Raw genomic sequence first — 23,018 nt, 5'->3', positions numbered from 1 at the left:
CCCTGCGGCTTGTTTGGTTATCCGTTCCGGTATTGCCTGCAGTTGCACCTCCTGTCCAACACCGTATTCTGTAAAAGCAACCTGGGTTCTATGCAGTCAAATCCAACCTGCCTTGCGGTGGGCTCTGGTGAAGACCATAGAATAGCCTTATACTCTGCTGACCAGAGTGGGGCGGACTTGAGGTAGCTGATTTACCTGCACGCTTGATCAAGACAGTCTCCAGCTGTCTTTGGGGAATAGCTCGAATAGCAATTCCATAAACTTGAAATCTGGGGTATTGCTCAAGTAGCGATTCCTTTACACCCAGCACCTGTGTGTCCATCACATGACCAGAACAAAATTTTATCCACTTGTAGTAAACAATGAATGTTCCCACTGAATAATAACTAGCAGAGATCTTGAAAACAGTAAGGAATTATTACAGAAAGTATATTGGAAAATTGTATAACCTTTAATTTTATTTTTAAAAAAAAACAACAACACATTAATTTGCGGAAACCTCTTTAAGGAGTTAAATAAGCTTTGATAATTTCATACCAGCTCACAGGATGGGTATATACAACTTTATCGAAAAATAATTAGACAAGGGATATAAATCACCATTTACAGACAAACATAAAATACACAAAACGGCACAGAACTATACATGTTAAATAAGTGTTAAATGATAAACATTTAATAGTGTAGTGCAAAATTGAACAATTACTTACATACACTTATATAAGAGAACCAATGATTACATAATATTATACCTACTGAATTAGTGCAGAAATATATTTAAGTGCAGTCAGTTTGTATTCAGTACAAGTAATCTTGCAAAAAAAGTTTTAAGTGTGCCAGTCACACTAGTGACTCCAGAACGAATTGTAGTATCTCATTTTTATTTCTTTTTCCTTTATCATACTATATTCAGTTCATGCTACTTATAAAACAGTGCACACTATTCATTGCTGTGGCATTACTGATGCATTTTAAAGCAAATATTGACCTTCAAGCAACAATTCACATATTTAATAACTCTACATATATATAAACTTGAGTAACTTTGTAAATATGTGACATTACTTGACTGTACTGATCCTGATTTACATTCCTAATTCTGCTGACTTCAGATATGAATCTCCCAGCATTCCTTGCTGGCTCAATGTCCTGCACCGAGCTTGCTCTGGTGTTCTGAGAAGTTTAGACCTTACACCAGGCATTGTATACTTATCTGAAATAGGAAAAACTTAGGTCATGTTCAGACATGGCAGATATTCTGTGGATATGCGGTGTAGATTTAGAATTGCAGCAATTTACAGTCCAAATACAAGTGGATGTGGTTTTCTAAACCCCAACCACATGTAGTGGAAACAATTTACAATGAAAGCAGAGCATGCCGCAATGCATAGGCCCGAAACCTGCAGCAAATCCACTGCTAAATTTGGGAATGCAGCTTTGGGCTATAATATAAGCTGTAACTGAGGATGAATACAAGACACGTAATGCAATGATTGTACAAAGTTACTTACTGAGCTTTCTATGATGATATCTATACAGTAAGTAAACTGTAAAATGATATTCAAAGGTAGAAATAAACTTCAAGTTACTTTTCTGTCCTCCAAGACAATGTTACAATTATCAGACCCGCTAGTTAACATTTGAGAATAGTGCAGTGTGCTAAAATGTACATAGTAGTATTACTTGTACTTTGCCAGATCTACTGTATACATTGCTACAAAGATATAGAAAAGTTAAAATCTTGACAAAAACTTTTACATTGACTCAATGCAATATGCCATAGACAATCCTGTATAACAGGAATACATCTAACAATTAAAAGAATAATACGTTTGTGATCAACTTCTGATCTGCAAAGTGCTGGTTATATGTTCATTTCTTTCTTAATAAACTTGCCCCTTATTATGGTCAAAAAATAAGATGGACCACGAGTCTGATATCTCCATAGGATTGTCCCATAAGTATTTTTTCCTCTTTTTTTCCTTTGTTTGTACAGCAGCTGGGAAAACAGGCATTTCCAATGATTCAGGCTGGGAATACTTTGATTAATAGGAAAGTGGTCATTGTACGGCCAACTCCTTTTTTTTAGGGTATTTCTTATATGGATGCTTTCTTGGGTATGTCTTTGACTGGAGTAGAACAATAAAATTACAACTTCTTGTCATCTTTCAAGTGCAAATGGGCAGCTATATTTTCCTGGAATAGAACTTTCCTGCCTTCAATGTCTTCATGTTCATTATCTGAAAGTGCTCTGGACATGTTGTAATCTTCATATTTCATAGTTATATCTTTAGTGGAAAAAGTTGTACATCACAGGCCTGATTTTTTAGTGATCCAGCTGCGCAAATATGTGACTCTAGAGTAGACACCAGGCCTATTTGGTAAGGCACATCCATCTCCAAAGCTGACAATCCCAATAAGCGCCCACTTGCCGTTATTTTGAGTGGATACAAGTGGACCTCCAGAATCACGCTAGGTTGGAGAAAAATGACATATTAGCTACTTTATAAAGCTAACAAATAAATTCAACTGTTTGAGAGATATTGAGCTTTTATAAATGTCAGGAACACTTCCCAATATATATGCCAACATGCCCATAGGCTTTCATTAGCCAAATGTGTGACCAAGTGCAGTGTTAATAGAACATAGCTTATACTGCACTAACTTACCTGACATGCATCAATTTTTCCCTCTACATATCCAGCACATATCATGGATGGATTTATAACATTTCCATACATCTGTACGCTTCCACATAAATCTGAGTTTATTATCTTTACTTGAGCTTGCTGTAGAATTGGTGATGACGGGCCTGTAATGGAACAAAATCACAGTTTATATTATAAAGCTATAGTGCTACCAGGAAATTCCCTTTTTTTGTCTTATAACATTTTTATTTTTAGCCATTTGGAATTGGAACAATTTGTCTTATTTATTCTCGAAATGCTAGAATAGGTACTATATATATATAAATATATATATGTATGTATATATATATATATATATATATATATATATATATATCTACACACACTCCTCAACATTGAAATTGCAACACCAAGAAGGAAAAGTTTTGGAATTGTGGGAATCACAGGATCGATAGACATGTTAATGGTCTGCAAATAATGAAAAAATGGAAATAAAATATTCCAAACATCACGATTTATTCAGTATTGAGTATGCACTTGGGCAAACAAATCATCAAGATTGGCTGCTGGCAGCTCCCTTTGCAATTGCCGACCAATGACGTCCCAGATGTGCTTGATGGGAGACAAGTACGGAGATGCTCAGGCCATGGTAGCATGTTTAGGCCATGCAGGCTTCTCACAGTAGCACGAGCAACATGCGGCCTGGCGTTGTCCTGTTGAAAAACGGCTTCTGGGACACTTTAGAGAAATGGCCGTACCACTAGTTCCACAACCAAATCAATGTAACACCGAGCTGTTAGTGTACCTAAAATGAGGGTCCTGCTACTGTACATTATGCCACCCCACACCATAATCCCGGGAGTAGGACCGGTGTTACATTCCCTTGTGAAGGCCTTTTATGGCGTTGCCCACGTGGTCTCTAGAACAAACTCCGGCTATCATTGCATCTGAGACAAAAGCGGGACTCATTCCTGAGGAGGATAGATCTCCATCCCAGCCACCATTGCTATTTTGCTGTGCACCATGATAGCCTTTGAGAGCGGTGGCGTGTGATTAATGGAACACCTGATGGATGGATGTCTGGCTCATAGCCCAATGTTGTGCAAACACCTTCTGATTGTTTGTGTCAACACTGGTTGCCACCCTAGGATTGGGATGTGACTTCCAATTTCCCTTGCAGTACAGAATGGATCACTACGTGTCATTCTTCCAATTAGACGATCCGTCTGTGCAGAAGTTCGCCTCCGCGCACCTCTTGCTGTCATTCCCATTTGTTGTTGTTCTCCCAACCTCCAGGACAGTGCTGACATCTCACATAGGTGTGTAGTGATCTGCCGGAGTGATAAACCAAGGTCTCTCAGTTCAAGGATTCTGTCCCTCTCAGTTTGTGACAAGTAGTGATAACTGCCACGTTGTCGAAAAGGAGGCATCGCACAATCATCCCACATCACTTGATCCGATTTTTGAGGTTTCATTTGGCTATAAAACGTTGCTTTTAATCTCGCTTTTATACCCCTCCCACATGCCACAGATTGGAGCTAGATGCTTGAAAATCTGATCATTTGCAGATCTTAGCGACACCTGTTACTTCCTCAATTTGCATAACCTTATGGCTTCCCCTTCTTGGTGTTACAATTTCAATGTTGAGGAGTGTATATACTTTGTACAGTTGTTCACTAGTAGATGTGTATGACTTACCAATGAGGTCCTCATGAGGAATTATTGGCCCAACAGCTGAAGTAGCATCTGTGTTTACACAGACATGTCCACGCATGCATATTTTAAAGGCTATGTATCTACTTGTGTATATTTAAAGGGGTTTTCTCATCTTGGACATTTATGGCATATCCACAGGATATGTCTCTGGGACCTGCATCTATCTCTAGAACAGGGTGCCCTGACCTCCTTCCTACCTTCTCTTTCTTTGCTGCTCTCCTGCCATTGTCTCCTGCCACTGTCGAGGTGGTCGGGAGTACGGAAATAGCAGGCTCACTGAGCTACGCTGTTTCTGTGACTCGCATTCACTTCTATGGTAATTATGGAAGCAGCAAAACTCTGCTAGCTCAGCTGTTTTCATACCCCCGAACATTGCGTCAGTCAGTGGCCGGAAAGCAGCGAAAGAGATGATTGGACAGGGGTCAGGGGGCTCCATTCTAGAGCAGATGCGGGTTTAGACGTAGGACACACATCTATCGGACATTTATGGCATATTCTGCACATATGCCATAAATGTCCAACCTCTTAAATGTATGTTTAGTGTTAGTTTTACACATTTTTCTAATAAACTATTATTACAAATTTTATTTTGTTTTAGTGCTGCAGCTTCTATGTATCCACCTTACATAAGAACTGCATCGAAATGCAGTTTTCATGTATAGTGGATACATAGAAACTGCAGCGCTAAAACAATATAACAATTTGAATAAATGTCTAATAGAAAAATGTTTAAAATCACTAAACACATGCATTCAAAGTTTTTTTTCAAAAAGCCACAAAGGTTTACGTAGCCTTTAACCCCTTCCCGCTCCTTGACGTACTATTACGTCATGGCAGCTGTATCGTTCGCGCTCCATGCCGTAATAGTACGTCTCGGGAGTAACGGCTGTTTCGGCCGTCCTCCCGACACATACAGGAGCTGTGACGCTGCTGTCTTGTTCAGCAGCTGTCACAGCTCCTACAGCGGGGACCGATCGCTGTGTCCCCGCTGATTAACCCCTTAAAAGCCGCGTTCTATAGAGATCGCGGCTTTTTAGGGGTTAAGCTGCCATCGCCGGCCTGCTACGCGATAGCGGCCGGCGATGGTGACTATGGCAACCGGACACCAAACAATGGCGTCCGGCTTTGCCATAGACGGAAGCCTAGTGGGTCCTGACAACGTCAGGACCCACTATGCTTGCTGTCAGTGGGTAGCTGACAGTTCTAATACATTGCACTACGCATGTAGTGCAGTGTATTAGAATAGCGATCAGGGCCTCCTGCCCTCATGTCCCCTAGTGGGACAAAGTAATAAAGTAAAAAAAAAGTTAAAAAAAGATGTGTAAAAATAAGAAAATAAAAGATTTAAAAGTATTAAAAGTAAAAATCCCCCTTTTTCCCTTATCAGTCCTTTATTATTAATAAAAATATATAAACAAACAAATAAACTATACATAATTGGTATCGCCGCGTCCGTAACGGCCTGAACTACAAAATTATTTTGTTATTTATCCCGCACGGTGAACGCCGTAAAATAAAATAATAATAAACCGAACCACAATAACAATTCTTTGGTCACTTCACCTCCCAAAAAATGGAATAAAAAGAGATCAAAAAGTCGCATGTACCTAAAAATGGTACTGATCGAAACTACAGTTCGTTACGCAAAAAATAAGTCCTCGCACGGCTTTATTGATTGAAAAATAAAAACGTTCTGGCTCTTAGAATAAGGTAACACAAAAAGTGAATGATTGTTTACAAAACGTATTTTATTGTGCAAACGCCATAAGACATAAAAAAAAACTATAAACATCTGGTATCGCCGTAATCGTATCGCCCCGCAGAATAAAGTGAATATGTCATTTATAGCGCACAGTGAACGCTGTAAAAAAAAACGAAAAAAAAAACAATCGTACAATTGCTGTTTTTTAGTCACCACGCCACCTAAAAATAGAATAAAAACTGATCAAAAAGCCGCATGCACCCCAAAAAAACTACAATGGATTCCTCAAGGGGTCTAGTTTCCAAATTGGGGTCACTTTTGGGGGGTTCCCAATGTTTTGGCACCACAAGACCTCTTCAAACCGGACATGGTGCCTAATAAAAAAGAGGCCTCAAAATCCACTAGGCGCTCCTTTGCTTCGGAGGCCGGTGCTTCAGTCCATTATCACACTAGGGCCACATGTGGGATATTTCTCAAAACGGCAGAATCTGGGCAATACGTATTAATTTGCGTTTCTCTGATAAATCCTTTTGTGTTATAAAAACAAAGGTATAAAGAGGATTTTCTGACAAAAAAAAAATGTAAATTTCACCTCTACTTTGCTCTAAATTTTTGTGAAACACCTAAAGGGTTCATAAACTTTATAAATGCTGTTGTGAATACTTTGAGGGGTCTAGTTTCTAAAATGGGGTGTTTGATGGGGGTTTCTAATATATGGGCCCCTCAAAGCAACTTCAGAACTGAACTGGAACCTAAAAAAATCAATAAATGAGGCAATACTTCGCTTCTTACATTATACTGATAATGAGCCGTGCCCACCCCGAGATGGCCCCAGTTTTGACCGTTTGTATAAACGGAGACCCCTATTAGACCGTTCCAGTGCCCGGTTTTCCCAAGCATACACCCCCGAGAAGTGTATTTCTATTGATGAGTCCCTGGTACATTTTAAAGGGAGGGTTCAATTCCGCCAGTACCTGCCGGGTAAGAGGGCAAGGTATGGCGTGAAGATGTATAAGCTGTGAGAGTGCATCAGGGTATACCTACAGGTTTAGGATATATGAAAGAAAGGCCACCCCCAAACCAGACTGCATCCTGGACTACAATAGGTACATGTGAGGGATGGACTTGTAAGATCAAGCCCTGAAGCCCTACAGCGCTATGTGGTGTGGTATAAGAAGCTGGCCGTGCACATCATACAGATGGCATTGTACAATGCGTGCGTGCTACGTCAATGTGCAGGCCAGACGGGAACTTTCCTGGAATTTCAAGAGGTGATTATCAAGAACCTAATCTTTAGGGACCAAGAAGGGGGGGCACCCAGTACTTCTTGAAGCGAGCCCACACGCATCGTACCAGGGCAACACTTTCCAGGAGAAGTTCCCCAAACTGGCAAGAAGGGAAAAAGTCAAAAGAGGTGCAAAGTCTGCTATAAGAGGGCGATAATGGATGACACAATATATCAATGTGACACGTGTCCCGAACAACCAGAGCTCTGTATGAAAGTGTTTTAAAATTTATCATACATCCCTTGGTTTATAATTTACCCCAATTTTACTTACCCTGATGCCCTCCGCACAGCTTATCCCCCCCCCTCGTCTTTCCCCTCTGGGCCCTGCTGTGTGTCCAGGCAGCTGATAACAGCCACATGTAGGATATTGCCATATCCGGGAGAACCCACATTACAGTTTATGGGGTGTATGTCTCCTGTCAAAATGCTCGCTACACCTCTAGATGAATGCCTTAAGGGTGTAGTTTTTAAAACGGGGTCACTTCTTGCAGGTTTCAACTGTACTGGTACCTCAGGGGCTTCTGCATACATGACTTCGCACTAGAAAATGCCCAGTAGGCCAAATGGTGGTCCTTTCCTTCTGAGCCCTCCCATGGGCCCAAACGGCAGTTTATCACAACAAATGGGGTATTGCGGCACTCAGAACAAATTGCGCAACAGAATGGGGTATTTTGTTTCTTGTGAAAATAAGAAATTTTCAGCCAAAACTACATATTATTTGAAAAAAATAATTTTGTTTTCATTCCCAGCCCAATTCAAATAAGTTCTGTGAAAAAACTATGGGGTCAAAATGGTCACAACACCCATAAATGAAGTCCTTGAGGGGTGTAGTTTCCAAAATTGGGTCATTTGTGGTGGGTTTCTATTGCTTTGATACCTCTGGGGCTCTGCAAATGCGACATGGCACCCGAAAACCAATCCAGCAAAATCTGTACTCCAAAGAACACACAGCTCTCCTTTCCTTCTGAGCCCTCCCATGGGCCCAAACGGCAGTTTATCACCACAAATGGGATATTGCCGCACTCAGGACAAATTGGGCAACAAAATGGAGTATTTTATTTCTTGTGAAAATAAGAATTGTTGAGCTAAAATGACATATTATTGGAAAAAATATATATTTTTTTAATTCCCAGCCCAATTCAAATTAGTTCTGTGAAGAAACTATGGAGTCTAAATGGTCACATTACCCATAAATGAATTCCTTGAGGGGTGTAGTTTCCAAAATGGGGTCACTTCTGGTGGGTTTCCATTGCTTTGATACCTCTGGGGCTCTGCAAATGCAACATGGCACCCGAAAACCAAACCAGCAAAATCTGTACTCCAAAGAACACACAGCGCTCCTTCCCTTCTGAGGCCTCCCATGGGCCCAAACGGCAGTTTATTGCCACAAATGGGGTATTGATGCACTCAGGAGAAATTGGGCAACAAAATTGAGTATTTTGTTCCCTGTGAAAATAAGAAATTTTGGTAAAAAATTACATCTTATTGGAAAAAATGTCATTTTTTTAATGTCACAGCCCAATTGAAATAGGTGCTGTGAAAAAACTGTGTGGTCAAAATGCTAACAACAACCATAAATGAATTCCTTGAGGGGTGTAGTTTCCAAAATGGGGTCACTTTTGGTGGGTTTCCATTGCTTTGATACCTCTGAGGCTCTGCAAATGCGACATGGCACCCGAAAACCAATCCAACAAAATCTGGACTCCAACAAACATATAGCGCTCCTTTCCTTTTGAGCCCTCCCATGGGCCCAAACGGCAGTTTATCACCACAAATGGGGTATTGCCACACTAAGGACAAATTGGGAAACAAAATGGGGTATTTTGTTCCTTGTGAAAATAAGAAATTTTGATCACAAATGAAATTTTATTGGAAAAAATGACATTTTTTTCATTTCAGAGCCCAATTCAAATACGTGCTGTGAAAAAACTGTGCGGTCAAAATGGTAACAACAACCCTAAATGAATTCCTTGAGGGGTGTAGTTTCCAAAATGGGGTCACTATTGGGGGATTCCTACTGTTTTGACACCTCAACACCTCTTCAAACCTGGCATGCTGCCTAAAATATATTCTAATAAAAAAGAGGACTCAAAATGCACTAGGTGCATCTTTGATTCTAGGGCTTGTGTTTTAGTCCACGAGCGCAGTAGGGCCACATGTGGGACATTTCTAAAAACTGCAGAATCTGGACAATACATATTTAGTAGTATTTCTCTGGTAAAACCTTCTCTGTTACAGAAAAAAAAATGAATAAAAATGAAATTCAGCAAGAAAAATGAAATTTGCAAATTTCACCTCCACTTTGCTTTAATTCCTGTGAAATGCCTGAAGGGTTAAAAAACTTTCTAACTGCTGTTTTGAATACTTTGAGGGGTCTAGTTTTTAAAATGGGGTGTTTTATCAGGGTTTCTAATACATAGGCCCCACAAAGCCACTTCAGAACTCAAGAGGTACCTTAAAAAAAAGGCTTTTTAAATTTTGTTAAAAATATGAGAAATTGCTGTTTATGTTCTAAGCCTTGTAACGTCCAAGAAAAATAAAAGAATGTTCAAAAAACTATGCCAATCTGAAGTAGACATATGGGAAATGTGAACTAGTAACTATTTTGGGTGGTATAACCCTCTTTTTTACAAGCAGATGAATTTAAATTCTGAAAAATGCAATTTTTTCAAAATTTTCTCTACATTTTGCAATTTTTCACCAATAAACACTGAATATATCGACCAAATTTTACCACGAACATGAAGCCCAATGTGTCACGAGAAAACAATCTCAGAATCGCTTGGGTAGGTTAAAGCATTCCGACGTTATTACCACATAAAGTGAAATATGTCAGATTTGAAAAATGGGCTCTGAGCCTTAAGGCCAAAACTAGGCTGCGTCCTTAAGGGGTTAAACAAATTGCTTACTTAGAGATCAATCGTCTTGAAATCTGCATGCAAAGGAACTTCTTTTAGGAAATAAATGATACTATACCTCCAAACAAAATATTCTACTTTTCAAATTACGGATTCTATTTACTGTACAAAGATATATTAAAACAAAAGACAGAAACAAGGACGAGGGTATATTTAACCCCTTGATGAAATTTTTGGCCTTAATGACCAAAATAATTTTTTTATTTTTGCCTCTTGGCTTTCCAGCGGTCATAAATTTAGGTCAATGTAGTTGTATAAGGCCTTGATTGTTTGCAGGACTAGTTGTACTATATTTTGGTACCACTATTGGATATATGTCAGTGATTTTTATATAATTTATATTTTGATGGAAATGCAAAAAAAAATAGTTTTTCCATTCTTTTTTGTTTTGTTTTATACTAATAAACAATTACCTTAAAGAGGACCTGTCATGTCCTCAGGAATGTTAATCTGCTGCCATACTTTTATAGCTGGTTTCTCCCTGATTCCAGCACAGTTTATTTATCTTTGTAGGTGCCCCAGTACACCAGCAATCCTCCTCCGTCCTAAGCGGCTGATATGTTAATTTTATAAATAATTTAACATATGGGCAGTCTTCACCATACAGTGTCAAGGAATGTGAACGTAAGCCGCTATATCGCAGCAGCTTAGGTCTATACTCCACGTTGACGACTGTCAGAGCGGTTTCGGTCGAATTGACAACTGGGCGGTGGGGATCGCCCATTTGTAAATTTATTCATAAATTAGCATATCAGCCACCCGAGATGGACGGGAGAAACATTGCGGTGGAACTGGGGCACCTACAAAGACAACAACAAACTGTGCTAGAATCAGGGAGAAGTTGGCTATAAATGTGTGGTGCCAGATTCACTTTTCTGAGGACATGACAGGTCATTTTTAAATAATGGTATAGCTTTAAAGAACCGGTTGCTACAGTTATGATAATACCAAATATGTCTGTATTATTTAATAAAATTTAAGTCTAAAAATATTAGGGGGAATTTATTGAGACTGGTATTTCAAATACTAGTCCTAAACTAAACTACGTCAGCGTGAAATGCCTCCTAATAATACAGTTCCATTACACGGACAGCCCATTGATTCTAATGGGAACTGTGTAAAGCTTCGTTCCCTGTGGTGGCGCTGCATGGATTTTGAGCAGTTATTGCCAGGTACCCCATAGATTACAACTGAATGCTGGGGGCTCCAGGAGCAGGATACCCTTTAATCAGCTTATCCTTCTGGGACTCCCCAAACAAAAAGAGAAAAATCCCTTATTATTTATGACTTTCCTACTATATGTATATACTGACTTACGTGGAATAGTTAAGTTACTATATACGAAATGACAGTTCTTTAAAAAACCAAGTGCCAATCTCATTTCAATGATATTAACAGATACTTTATAAAAAAAATTTAACAAAATACAGCATTCATAGATTCATAGATATATTACACAGCTAATTCATACAAGGTATTTTTACTTATACTATGCATAGTACTAATACTAACCTTCGTATTTAAGTGCTCCCCATCCTGTAACGTAGCATGACTTGTCATCCGCAAACTTCTCAGATGTGCTTGGCAGACATACAGGTCGGATGTCTTGATTAAAGTTAACTGGATCAGACAGCTCAAGAAGCGCAATGTCATTTTGGTGTGTCTCGCTGCTATATTGTTCATAAGTGATGATTTGTTTGAGATTTAATCCATATTCGGGCTTTGATGAAATAGAAACTTTACCTAGCACTACTGTCCACATATTAACTCTGTTATTACTGAGGTGGAGACATAAAAAGGGGTAATGGAGAAAAGATTGAATAATTAATGGTAAAATATAATTTACTACAACTATACAACATATGTATTATGCAGAAGGCCTCGTTCACACTTTACATTCAGTGCAGTTGTTCCTAGTGACCAGATGTCCCATATGTGTGAATGGAAAGGTATTATTTCCCATTCATTTACAGATAACTGCCATGTGGGGCCTCACAAAGATAACCCCTCTTAAGATTTAAGGTAAAAAATATTTAGGGTAGGAACACACACAGCATATTTAGTGCGGATACACTGAATCAAGCTACGCAGCGTATCCGCCCTGAACACCACAGGGAATGGCGTCCGAAAAAAATGGTGCGTTATTTCGGCCGTATATTCCGCTGCGTAAATGATTGCACATACTTACCCCCTCCCTCCTCTGACGTCCGCTCCGGCCTCCCTGGATGACGTTGCAGGCCCATGTGACGCTGCAGCCTGTGATTGGCTGCAGCAGTCACATGGCCCGCAACGTCATCCAGGGAGGCCATACTGGAGAAGCAGGGAACTCTGGGTAAGTATAATTTTAATTTTATTTTTTCTTACTTGCGATTTTTGCGGCGTATCGCTGTGATTCCGCCGCAAATATCACAACACACACTGCTTTGTTGCAGGTTTAAGCACCCCATTGAATTCAATGGGTAAACCTGCAACAGAAGAGTTACGTATCCGCAGAATTAATTGATATGCTGCGGTTGAAGTAACCGCACTGCAGGTCAATTTATGTGTTTTTTCGGTGGAAATTTATCGCAGTGTGGGGACGAGATTTATTGAAAACTCACCGACACTGCTGCTACTGTAATACGATGAGGATTTTCCCCCAATTAATCCATTGCGGAGAATCCGTTGTGTGTGTTCCTACCCGTAAGCCAGCTTCTCATGCCTGCACGGCAACACAGTACATGTACTATTATATGCGGCAATTAAAATGCTTTCCGCTCTGGCTCATAAAGAGGGGTCCCGAGTGGCGGCACTGCCTATTTGACATTCATACTCTAATAGTGCATATTGACAGGGGTTGTCTTTACTAGATAACCACTTTAAATGCATTTTCTTACCCACAGCATTCCCCATCCCTGATGTTTTTCACAATTGGTTTCTATGGGGAAATTGATTTGAGGGAAAAGATGTACGTACACTAACGTTCAAAAGTTTAGGGTCACTTAGAAATTTCCTTATTTTTGAAAGAGAAGCACAGTTTTTTTCAATGAAGATAACATTAAATTAATCAGAAATACACTCTATACATTGTTAATGTGCTAAATGACTATTCTAGCTGCAAACGTCTGGTTTTTAATGCAATATCTACATAGGTGTATAGAGGCCCATTTCCAGCAACCATCACTCCAGTGTTCTAATGGTACATTGTGTTTGCTAACTGTGTTAGAAGGCTAATGGATGATTAGAAAATACTTGAAAACCCTTGTGCAATTATGTTAGCACCACTGTAAACAGTTTTGCTGTTTAGAGGAGCTATAAAACTGACCTTCCTTTGAGCTAGTTGAGAATCTGGAGCATTACATTTGTGGGTACGATTAAACTCTCAAAATGGCTAGAAAAAGAGAGCTTTCATGTGAAACTCGACAGTCTATTCTTGTTCTTAGAAATGAAGGCTATTCCATGTGAGAAATTGCCAAGAAACTGAAGATTTCCTACAACTGTGTGCACTTCTCCCTTCAGAGGACAGCACACACAGGCTCTAACCAGAGTAGAAAGAGAAGTGGGAGGCGCCGCTGCACAACTGAGCAACAAGACAAGTACATTAGAGTCTCTAGTTTGAGAAATAGACGGCTCACAGGTCCTCAACTGGCAGCTTCATTAAATAGTACGTGCAAAACGCCAGTGTCAACGTCTACAGTGAAGAGGCGACTCCGGGATGCTGGCATTCAGGGCAGAGTGGCAAAGAAAAAGCCATATCTGAGACTGGCTAATAAAATGAAAAGATTAATATGGGCAAAAGCACACAGACATTGGACAGAGGAAGATTGGAAAAAAGTGTTATGGACAGCCGAATCGAAGTTTGAGGTGTTTGGATCACACAGAAGAACATTTGTGAGATGCAGAACAACTGAAAAGATGCTGGAAGAGTGCCTGACGCCATCTGTCAAGCATGGTGGAGGTAATGTGATGGTCTGGGGTTGCTTTGGTGCTGGTAAAGTGGGAGATTTGTACAAGGTAAAAGGGATTTTGAATAATGAAGATTATCACTTCATTTTGCAACGCCATGCCATATCCTGTGGACAGCGCTTGATTGGAGCCACTTTCATCCTACAACAGGATAATGACCCAAAGCACATCTCCAAATTATGCAAGAACTATTTAGGGAAGAAGCAGGCAGCTTGTATTCTATCTGTAATGGAGTGGCCAGCGCAGTCACCAGATCTCAACCCCATAGAGCTGTTGTGGGAGCAGCTTGACCGTATGGTACGCAAGAAGTACCCATCAAGCCAATCCAACTTGTGGGAGGGGCTTCTGGAAGCATGGGGTGAAATTTCTCCCGATTACCTCAGCAAATTAACAGCTAGAATGCCAAAGGTCTGCAATGCTGTAATTGCTGCAAATGGAGCATTCTTTGACGAAAGCAAAGTTTGAAGGAGAAAATTATTATTTCAAATAAAAATCATTATTTCTAACCTTGTCAATACCTTAACTATATTTTCTAGTCATTTTGCAACTCATTTCATAAATATAAGTGTGAGTTTTCATGGAAAACACAAAATTGTCTGGGTGACCCCAAACTTTTGAACGGTAGTGTATGCATGTATATTTTTCACTCCAACTGGTTTTGAGGTTAAGACATACTAGCTAAATCCCCCAGAATCTCTGAGAGATACCTGGAAATAGGGGAGCCCTGCTAGACTCCCTCAAGACCAAACAAATTTCCTGGGCGCCCCGCGTTATCTAAAATAGACTCAACTCTTCTCGTTCCTGCAGTCATCTTCGCTCCCAGGCGGCGCTGCTGACAATGTACTGACACTGGGGCCAGCCTCACGATGTTGTCTGCTGTGGTGCCTGGGAGCGTAGAGGACAGCAGGAATTGGGAGAGGTGAGTATCTGCACGCTTGGTCTATTTAAGGGGTTTGGGCTCTGCATTAGAGGGGTCTGTATTTATTTAGGGGATCTGGTGTCTGTATTTGTTTAGGCGTTCTGGATTTGTTTACGGGGTTTAGTTGAGGGAGTCAATATTAATTTTGCAGTGTGATAAGGGGGCCACATGCACTATTTTTTATTCAAAGGGCATAGGTTGACGTGTTTTTTATAAATCGTTTGTAAGGATTGGTTAAGGACAAGTCAGTATGTGATTCCTTTGGTAAATACACTATATATTCATCTGTTTTATCAAATTGGGTTTTATAATACAGAATCTTTAAAGTGTAGCTAAACATTTAACAAACTTCTGACATGTCATAGTGACATGTCAGAAGTTTGGATTGGTGGGTTTCCGAGCACTGAGCACCCCAACAATTGCTAGAACGAAGCAGCTGAAGCGCTCGTGTGAGCGCTCAGCTGCTTCGTGTCTGTTCGGCTTTTTCCGGAAAGCCGATGTATCGGAGTACGGGCTCATAGATTTTCTATCGAATCCGTACACCGATACATTTATTTCCAGAAAAAGCCGAACAGGCACGAAGCAGCTGAGCACTTAACGAGCGCTTCAGCTGCTTCGTTCTAGCGATTGGTGGGGGTCTCAGTGCTCGGACCCCCACCAATCCAAACTTCTGACATGTCACTATGACATGTCAGAAGTTTGTCAAACGTTTAGCTACACTTTAAGATGAATATTTAGTGCATGCTAAATCAGAGCTCCTTCCCCGTCATTCTCAAGATTGGTGTGTGTCCTAGAGATCGGACTACATTGATCATAAAGTGATGGCATAGAAACAGTGTCCCCACAAGTAACAACCACAATGCTCCATACTACTGCCAGCCACAGTGCCCCAAGAAGTGCACCTATATATTCTAGCCTGGCAGGGGATGCCGGGATTAGTAAATAAAGCTAAACATTTAGTAGCTATGGGTATTTGCTTTTACCATTTTCTTCCTAATCCCGCTTGTGTCACCAGCGGTACTCCCCGTGCAATCAGTGAAGCACAAAACCCACAGCGCATTCCTATTTGTTCTGATTAAAATCCAAAAAATACATTAAGGTTGCTATGTAGAATACAGATAACCACTTACAAATCAAAACAGTGAGCAGCAGTGACAAGCCAGGTATTGCTGACTAATGAGGCTCCACATTTATGAATCCCGTTGAGGCGTAGACTGGCCTGCCAGGGCCATGACTGCAAAGCTGCTGGTACACCTCCTACTATTCTGCTGGATACCGAAGGTCCTCCAACACCACAATCTGTCAAGAAAATAATATTTAAATTTGGTAACATATAATGTTAATACAATGTAATCCTTCAAATAACCCCAACTGTACCCCATATCTACTAATAAAGCATGTTTAGCTAAAAGAAGGGGGTGTCCCACTCTTCACCTCCCTATTAACTAAAGCCAAAAGCTGCATCCAGCAGTATTAGAGGAGGTTGTCCTTAGGAATATGTACATGTTTGTATTCAAATTCTAGTTGCTATTGCCTATTTTCTACCTACTAGCACACTTATATACTACAAGCCTAGCTCAGAGCTAAAAAAAAACATTTTGATAGTTAAAGAGGCTCTGTCACAAGATTTTCAAACCCCTATCTCCTATTTCAGCAGATCGGCGCTGCAATGTAGATAACAGTACGTTTTTTTTTTTTTTTTAAACGAGCATTTTTGGCCAAGTTATGACCATTTTTATATTTATGCAAATGAGCCTTTCTTAAAGAGGCTCTGTCACCAGATTTTGCAACCCCTATCTGCTATTGCAGCAGATAGGCGCTGCAATGTAGATTACAGTAACGTTTTTATTTTTAAAAAACGAGCATTTTTGGCCAAGTTATGACCATTTTTGTAGTTATGCAAATGAGGCTTGCAAAAGTCCAAGTGGGTGTGTTTAAAAGTAAAAGTCCAAGTGGGCGTGTATTATGTGCGTACATCGGGGCGTTTTTAATACTTTCACTAGCTGGGCGCTCTGAAGAGAAGTAACATCCTCTTCTCTTCAGAACGCCCAGCTTCTGACAGTGCAGATCTGTGACGTCACTCACAGGTCCTGCATCGTGACGGCCACATCGGCACCAGAGGCTACAGTTGATTCTGCAGCAGCATCAGCGTTTGCAGGTAGGGGTTGCAAAATCTGGTGACAGAGCCTCTTTAAGTACAACTGGGCATGTTTAAAGTTATGTCCAAGTGGGCGTGTATTGTGTGTGTACATCTGGGCGTTTTTACTTGTTTTACTAGCTGGGCGTTGTGAATGGAAGTATATGATGCTGACGAATCAGCATCATCCACTTCTCTTCGTTACCACCCAGCTTCTGGCAGTGCACAGACACACAGCGTGTCCTCGCGAGATCACGCTGTGACTTCACTCACTTCCTCCCACAGGAACTTCATCGCGTCGGATGAGCGAGGACACGCTGTGTGTCTGAACTGCCAGAAGCTGGGTGGTAACGAGGAGAAGTGGATGATGCTGATTCATCAGCATCATACACTTCCATTCACAACGCCCAGCTAGTAAAACATGTAAAAACGCCCAGATGTACACATACAATACACGCCCACTTGGACATAACTTTAAACACGCCCAGTTGTACTTAAGAAAGGCTCATTTGCATAAATATAAAAATGGTCATAACTTGTCCAAAAATGCTCGTTTTTGAAAAAAAACAAAAAACGTTACTGTTATCTACATTGCAGTGCCGATCTGCTGCAATAGCAGATAGGGGTTTGAAAATCTGGTGACAGAGACTCTTTAAAATGTAAAGTACTCTTACTGAATACTATCAGTTATTACAATATCTATGGCAACATTATTATAGGTCCATCCATACCCTAGATCAGAGGTTTCTAACCAGCGGTTTGAGAGCCACATGTAGCTCTTAGGCCCACTACATTTGACTACTTTGGGAGATTGCATATACTATTGCACACTAATGGCAATGTTTGGAGTGATGCAGTCTGTGGCCACGTAGGGGATTCCTGGGTCTATGAATAAATGGGTACACTCCCAATACAGTGTGTTTTGGAACTAAAATTATGTTGAGGTATATATACTTCCAGCAGATGTTCCCCAATTACAGACTGATACATACATGCAGTACTGTAAATGTATTTTTAGTGGAGTTTCAGTGTTACTACTATAAATCAGAGAAATATATGCATGATGAGATTTTGTGGGTGGTTGTAATAGTAAAAACTATTATGAGAAGAGGAATGGAAGATTTTAGGAGGTGGGAAAACTTAGTTCAGTGCTCAAGAGCATTGTGTAAAACCCATTATTATGAAGCTTATTGAGCTACTGTTGTCCATGGACAAAAAACATCTAATGTGGCTTCTAGTTAAACAACAAATAAGTAGAATTTGTGTAAATGTCAGGCCGGGTTCACACAAGCATGTTCGGTCCGTATTTCGGCCGCATTTCCAGGACCGAACACACTGCAGAGAGCCGGGCTCCTAGCGTCATAGTTATATATGACGCTAGGAGTCCCTGCCTCGCTTTGGTACAACTGTCCTGTACTGTAATAATGTTTTCAGTACGGGACAGTAGCTCCGCGGAGAGGCAGTGACACCTAGCGTCGTACATAACTATGACGCTAGGAGCCCGGCTCTCTGCAGTGTGTTCGGTCCGGGAAATGCTCGGCTTAAGGAAGGTGAAAAAAATATTTAGGAAATGGTTTTAAACACATATATTTTTCAAGTTTAACTAGTTCAGCCCCAGGATATTTTTGGACTTTAGGACCAGGCTTAGATGTTTTTAGTATGCGTTAATCTGACGGCTATAACTTTTTTATTTCTTGGGCAAGCAATTTGATTTTTGTTTCTTTTTTTTGACCAATGGATGTTTCCCTTTTATCATTTTTATAGTCAAAATTCTCATTTTTTAAGGATTTTTAGGCTTATAGTTTGAGAAAAATTAACAATATCTTTTTTTAAACATTCAAGTTAATTTTTCTTGCTAGACTTTTTATATGTGTTCATCATTGCATATCGATAATTTTGATATATTACAAGTCTATTTTAGGGTAATTGGGTCAGGGCTAGCGTTACGACAATTATTGGTGGAGATTGGTCTTTTTTTGAGTGGGTATTTTCTGTGAATTTTTTTATTTATTTATTTTTTGTATGGTCTGTCCCTCATAGGTCAAAACAGACCATTGGGGGACCTTATTTTTTTTTAATTTCTTACACTATACTTTTCCACTGTAATTAGCCCTGTTATTGTGACTATTGTCACTGCTAGGACTCTTCTCGGTCTAGTTAGAACCAGCAGCAGCCTCCTGCTTTCGGCATCCTGGCGATCATGTATCCAGTCACATCATCACTGGGACCAATAGTAGACTTTGTAGTGCTTTGAAACTTAGAACAGAGAAGACAGAATACAGAACCGGCAAAAACTGTTTTTGTTCTCTCCAGTGGTGGTGGGGGAGAATGGGGTGTCAGTACTGTGTGTTGTACACTTAGAAGTTGATTGGCAGCCCATCTGATCTAATAGTTTGGGTGTTACTAGTAGGCTGAAACACAATGAGGACCCTTGATGCGTGTTGTGAGATTGCGTATTTTGGCCAAAATATCAACTAACCTCATATTTATCATTTTTGCAGGATGCAGTTTGGTCTTGTGATGCTGGGGAGAATGGGGTGTCAGTACCGTGTGTTGTTCACTTAGATGGTGCTGGGCAGCCAACCTGATCCAATAGTGAGTGTGGCCATTAGGGCATGGCCAGACGTGGCGTGTTTCTGCCGCCACTGTCCGCATCAATGCCGCACAGATTGCAGATTGCAGATTCTGTTGCGGCTTTGCTTAAAATGTGCAGGAAATTGATGCGGATTAGCCGTTGCGTATTCAGGTGAAGAGTACTTCCCTTCTCTCTATCAGTGCAGGATAGAGAGAAGGGACAGCCCTTTCCCTAGTAAAAGTAAAAGAAATTCATACTTACCCGGCCGTTGTCTTGGTGACGCGTCCCTCTTTCGACATCCAGCCTGACCTCCCTGGATGACGCGGCAGTCCATGTGACCGCTGCAGCCTGTGATTGGCCTGTGATTGGCTGCAGCCGTCACTTGGACTGAAACGTCATCCCGGGAGGCGGGACTGCAGGAAGAAGCAGGGAGTTCTAGGTAAGTATGAACTTCTATTTTTTTTTACATGTTGATCTATATTGTGATCGGTAGTCACTGTCGAGGGTGCTGAAATAGTTACTGCCGACCGTTTAACTCTTTCAGCACCCTGGACAGTGACTATCTCCTGATGTCGCCTAGCAACGCTCCGATAATTACGGGTGCACACACGTAGTCACCCGTAATTACGGGAGCACCATAGACTTCTGTGTGTAATTACAGCCCGTGATTACGGCCGTTTTTACGTTTGCGTGCATGGGGCCTCAGTCTGGCTAGAGACCTAGAAATACATAGGTCCAGCCAGAATGAAGTGATATCCTCTTCGAAAAAACCAATACGCAACGCAACACACATAGCATCTGGGGATTTCATTGCAGAATTTTGAATCTCCATTGAAGTCAATGGAGAAATTCCGCAATGAGTCCGCAACAAGTCTGCTAGACGTCAGCAACGCCAGTGTATGCTGCGGACACCAAATTCCGCACCGCAGCCTATGGTCCGCAGCGGAGTTTTCCGCCACGTCAGCGCGAACATAACTGAAAAGGTGTGGAAACCAATGGAGAATATGTCCGCTGCGGATTACCGCAGCGGACTGTCCGCAGCAGAATTCCAGAGCAATTCCGCCACGTCTGGCCATGCCCTTAAGCTCTAAGTCAAAATGAATGAATTATAATACTAAGAACCCACCCTCCTCATGAATGGTATGAGAGTGGTTGTTCATCAGTGTTTTACATTTGTGCAATCTCCCTCCATGTAGCATTGTGGCTTGTCTGCATCCTGCTGGGAATTGTTTTTTAACCTGCCCTTGCTTCAGTTATAGTACGCTCACACGCCACATTGTACTTGCATTGTATTTCCATAATATTCTGCAACTAAAGAACTAGATAAATCTGTCTGAGTTGCAAAATATTTTTTCCATTTTTCCATTGGAGTTTTCCGCAGCATATTTTTAATGTATTATAAGTATAATCATAATAAACATGAGTTTGCATGATCTTACCACAATAGAGAAGATTCTCTGCATCCTTGACTGAGATTTCTAAGGTGAAATATCAACATTTATTATTAGAGAAGGATATTTTCTCACATTTCTATATTTAAAATCACTAGTAGTTCCTAGTTTTAAAAAATACATCGTTCAGTACCATCTATTTTCATGTTTCAAAGTCAACACCATATGCTATATTAGATAATGACTAGACAATGACTACATTTAAAATTGTGAACATTTTATTTTAAGAATTTCCTCATACCACATGTATACTCATCTGCTATAACCAGATATTCGAATGACTTACTGTAAAGCAAATGGCATCTGGTCACAAGGCTTGTGTCATCATATATGTGCACATGTATCATTATGAAATGCGGGAAATGAGACATCCTCACCTATGTCATCTGAGGTTCACTTTTACCAGGAACAGCTAGCCAGTCATATATTGATCTGTGTTACAATGTACATCCTCATGCAAACAGTGATAGGAATTTTGCAGGTCGAGGACACACCTTTTACCTTGAGGACCAGACTAAACCTATTTCAAGCTATTCAGGCTTCTGAAAGTATAACTAAACTTTTTTAAAAAAACCTTTGACATGTCATAGTGACATGTCAGAAGTTTTAAACGATGAGGGTCTGAGCACTAAGACCCCACTGAGTGCTAAAACTAAGCAACAGAAGCGCTTCGGTGAGTGCTATGCCGCTTTGTTTTAGATCGGCTTTCCTCGGAAAGCTAGTGGTGCTCATAGACTTTTGTATTGAGCCCGTACACCGCGCCGAGGGAAGCCGATCAAAAATGAAGCGGTCAATGGGGGTCTGAGTGCTCGGATCGTCACCAATCAAAATTCCTGACATGTCACTATGGCATGTCAAAAGTTTTCTAAAAAGTTTAGTTACCCTTTAAAAGCGTCACACATTTTCCTAGGTTACTTCAATTGGATATCAAACCTATGAGCAGCCCCTAATTTATTTTATTTTTTTGTACTGTATACTGTTCTCCAAAGCAAAAAATAAATCTGTGTTTGTGTGAAGTCTCATTCATGCATTCATTCAAGAAGTCGTTTCTATGCATCTTGGCAGGCCACTGAAGTGACATGAAATAAAACAGCTGTCCAGGGCCGAGCATAGCTGTAGCAAGACTTAGGGTATGTTCACACGGCGGGGGTCCGTAACGGCTGAAATTACGGGGATGTTTCAGCCTGAAAACATCCCCGTAATTTCAGCCGTACCGGCATGTGCAGGCGCTTGAACGCCGCGTCAATTACGGCCGTAATTAGCGCTGCTATTCATTGGAGTCAATGAATAGCGGCTCCAATTACGGCCAAAGAAGTGACAGGTCACTTCTTTGACGCGGGCGTCTATTTACGCGCCGTCATTTGACAGCGGCGCGTAAATATACGCCTCGTGTGAACAGACAAACGTCTGCCCATTGCTTTCAATGGGCAGATGTTTGTCAGCGCTATTGAGGCGCTATTTTCGGGCGTAAATCGGGGCATAAACGCCCGATTTACGTCCGTAAATAGGCTGTGTGAACATACCCTAAAGGCTATGTACAACTTTGAAAACTTGCTTCCTCTGCTTTTAGACTGTATCTATATCTAACTATCTATATATATATAGATTTATATATGTATATATATATATATATATATATATATATATATATATATGTGTGTGTGTGTGTATATCCGTGTGTTTGATGCAACTTTCTAATTACTTTATTTAAAAAAATAT

At 40.6% G+C, this 23,018-nt stretch overlaps 1 protein-coding gene across 1 annotated transcript in view; it reads right to left on the bottom strand.

Moving 5' to 3' along the window:
* Positions 1–2,310: 2,310 nt before the first annotated feature.
* The window catches only part of LOC142739370 (transmembrane protease serine 11G-like), a 29,319-nt gene continuing 8,611 nt past the window's right edge, over positions 2,311–23,018 (bottom strand). The window contains exons 5-9 of the mRNA XM_075849811.1: positions 21,288–21,326; positions 16,267–16,435; positions 11,785–12,050; positions 2,670–2,812; positions 2,311–2,472 (exon numbers count right to left, since the gene is read on the bottom strand). Coding sequence (XP_075705926.1) covers positions 2,311–2,472; positions 2,670–2,812; positions 11,785–12,050; positions 16,267–16,435; positions 21,288–21,326 — 779 coding nt within the window. The remainder of the gene's footprint in view (positions 2,473–2,669; positions 2,813–11,784; positions 12,051–16,266; positions 16,436–21,287; positions 21,327–23,018) is intronic.

The sequence above is a fragment of the Rhinoderma darwinii genome, chromosome 1, assembly GCF_050947455.1.
Source record: "Rhinoderma darwinii isolate aRhiDar2 chromosome 1, aRhiDar2.hap1, whole genome shotgun sequence".
NCBI lineage: Eukaryota > Metazoa > Chordata > Amphibia > Anura > Rhinodermatidae > Rhinoderma > Rhinoderma darwinii.
The sequence above is the reverse complement of the archived record's forward strand: the minus strand, read 5'-3'. Positions and strand labels throughout refer to the sequence as shown.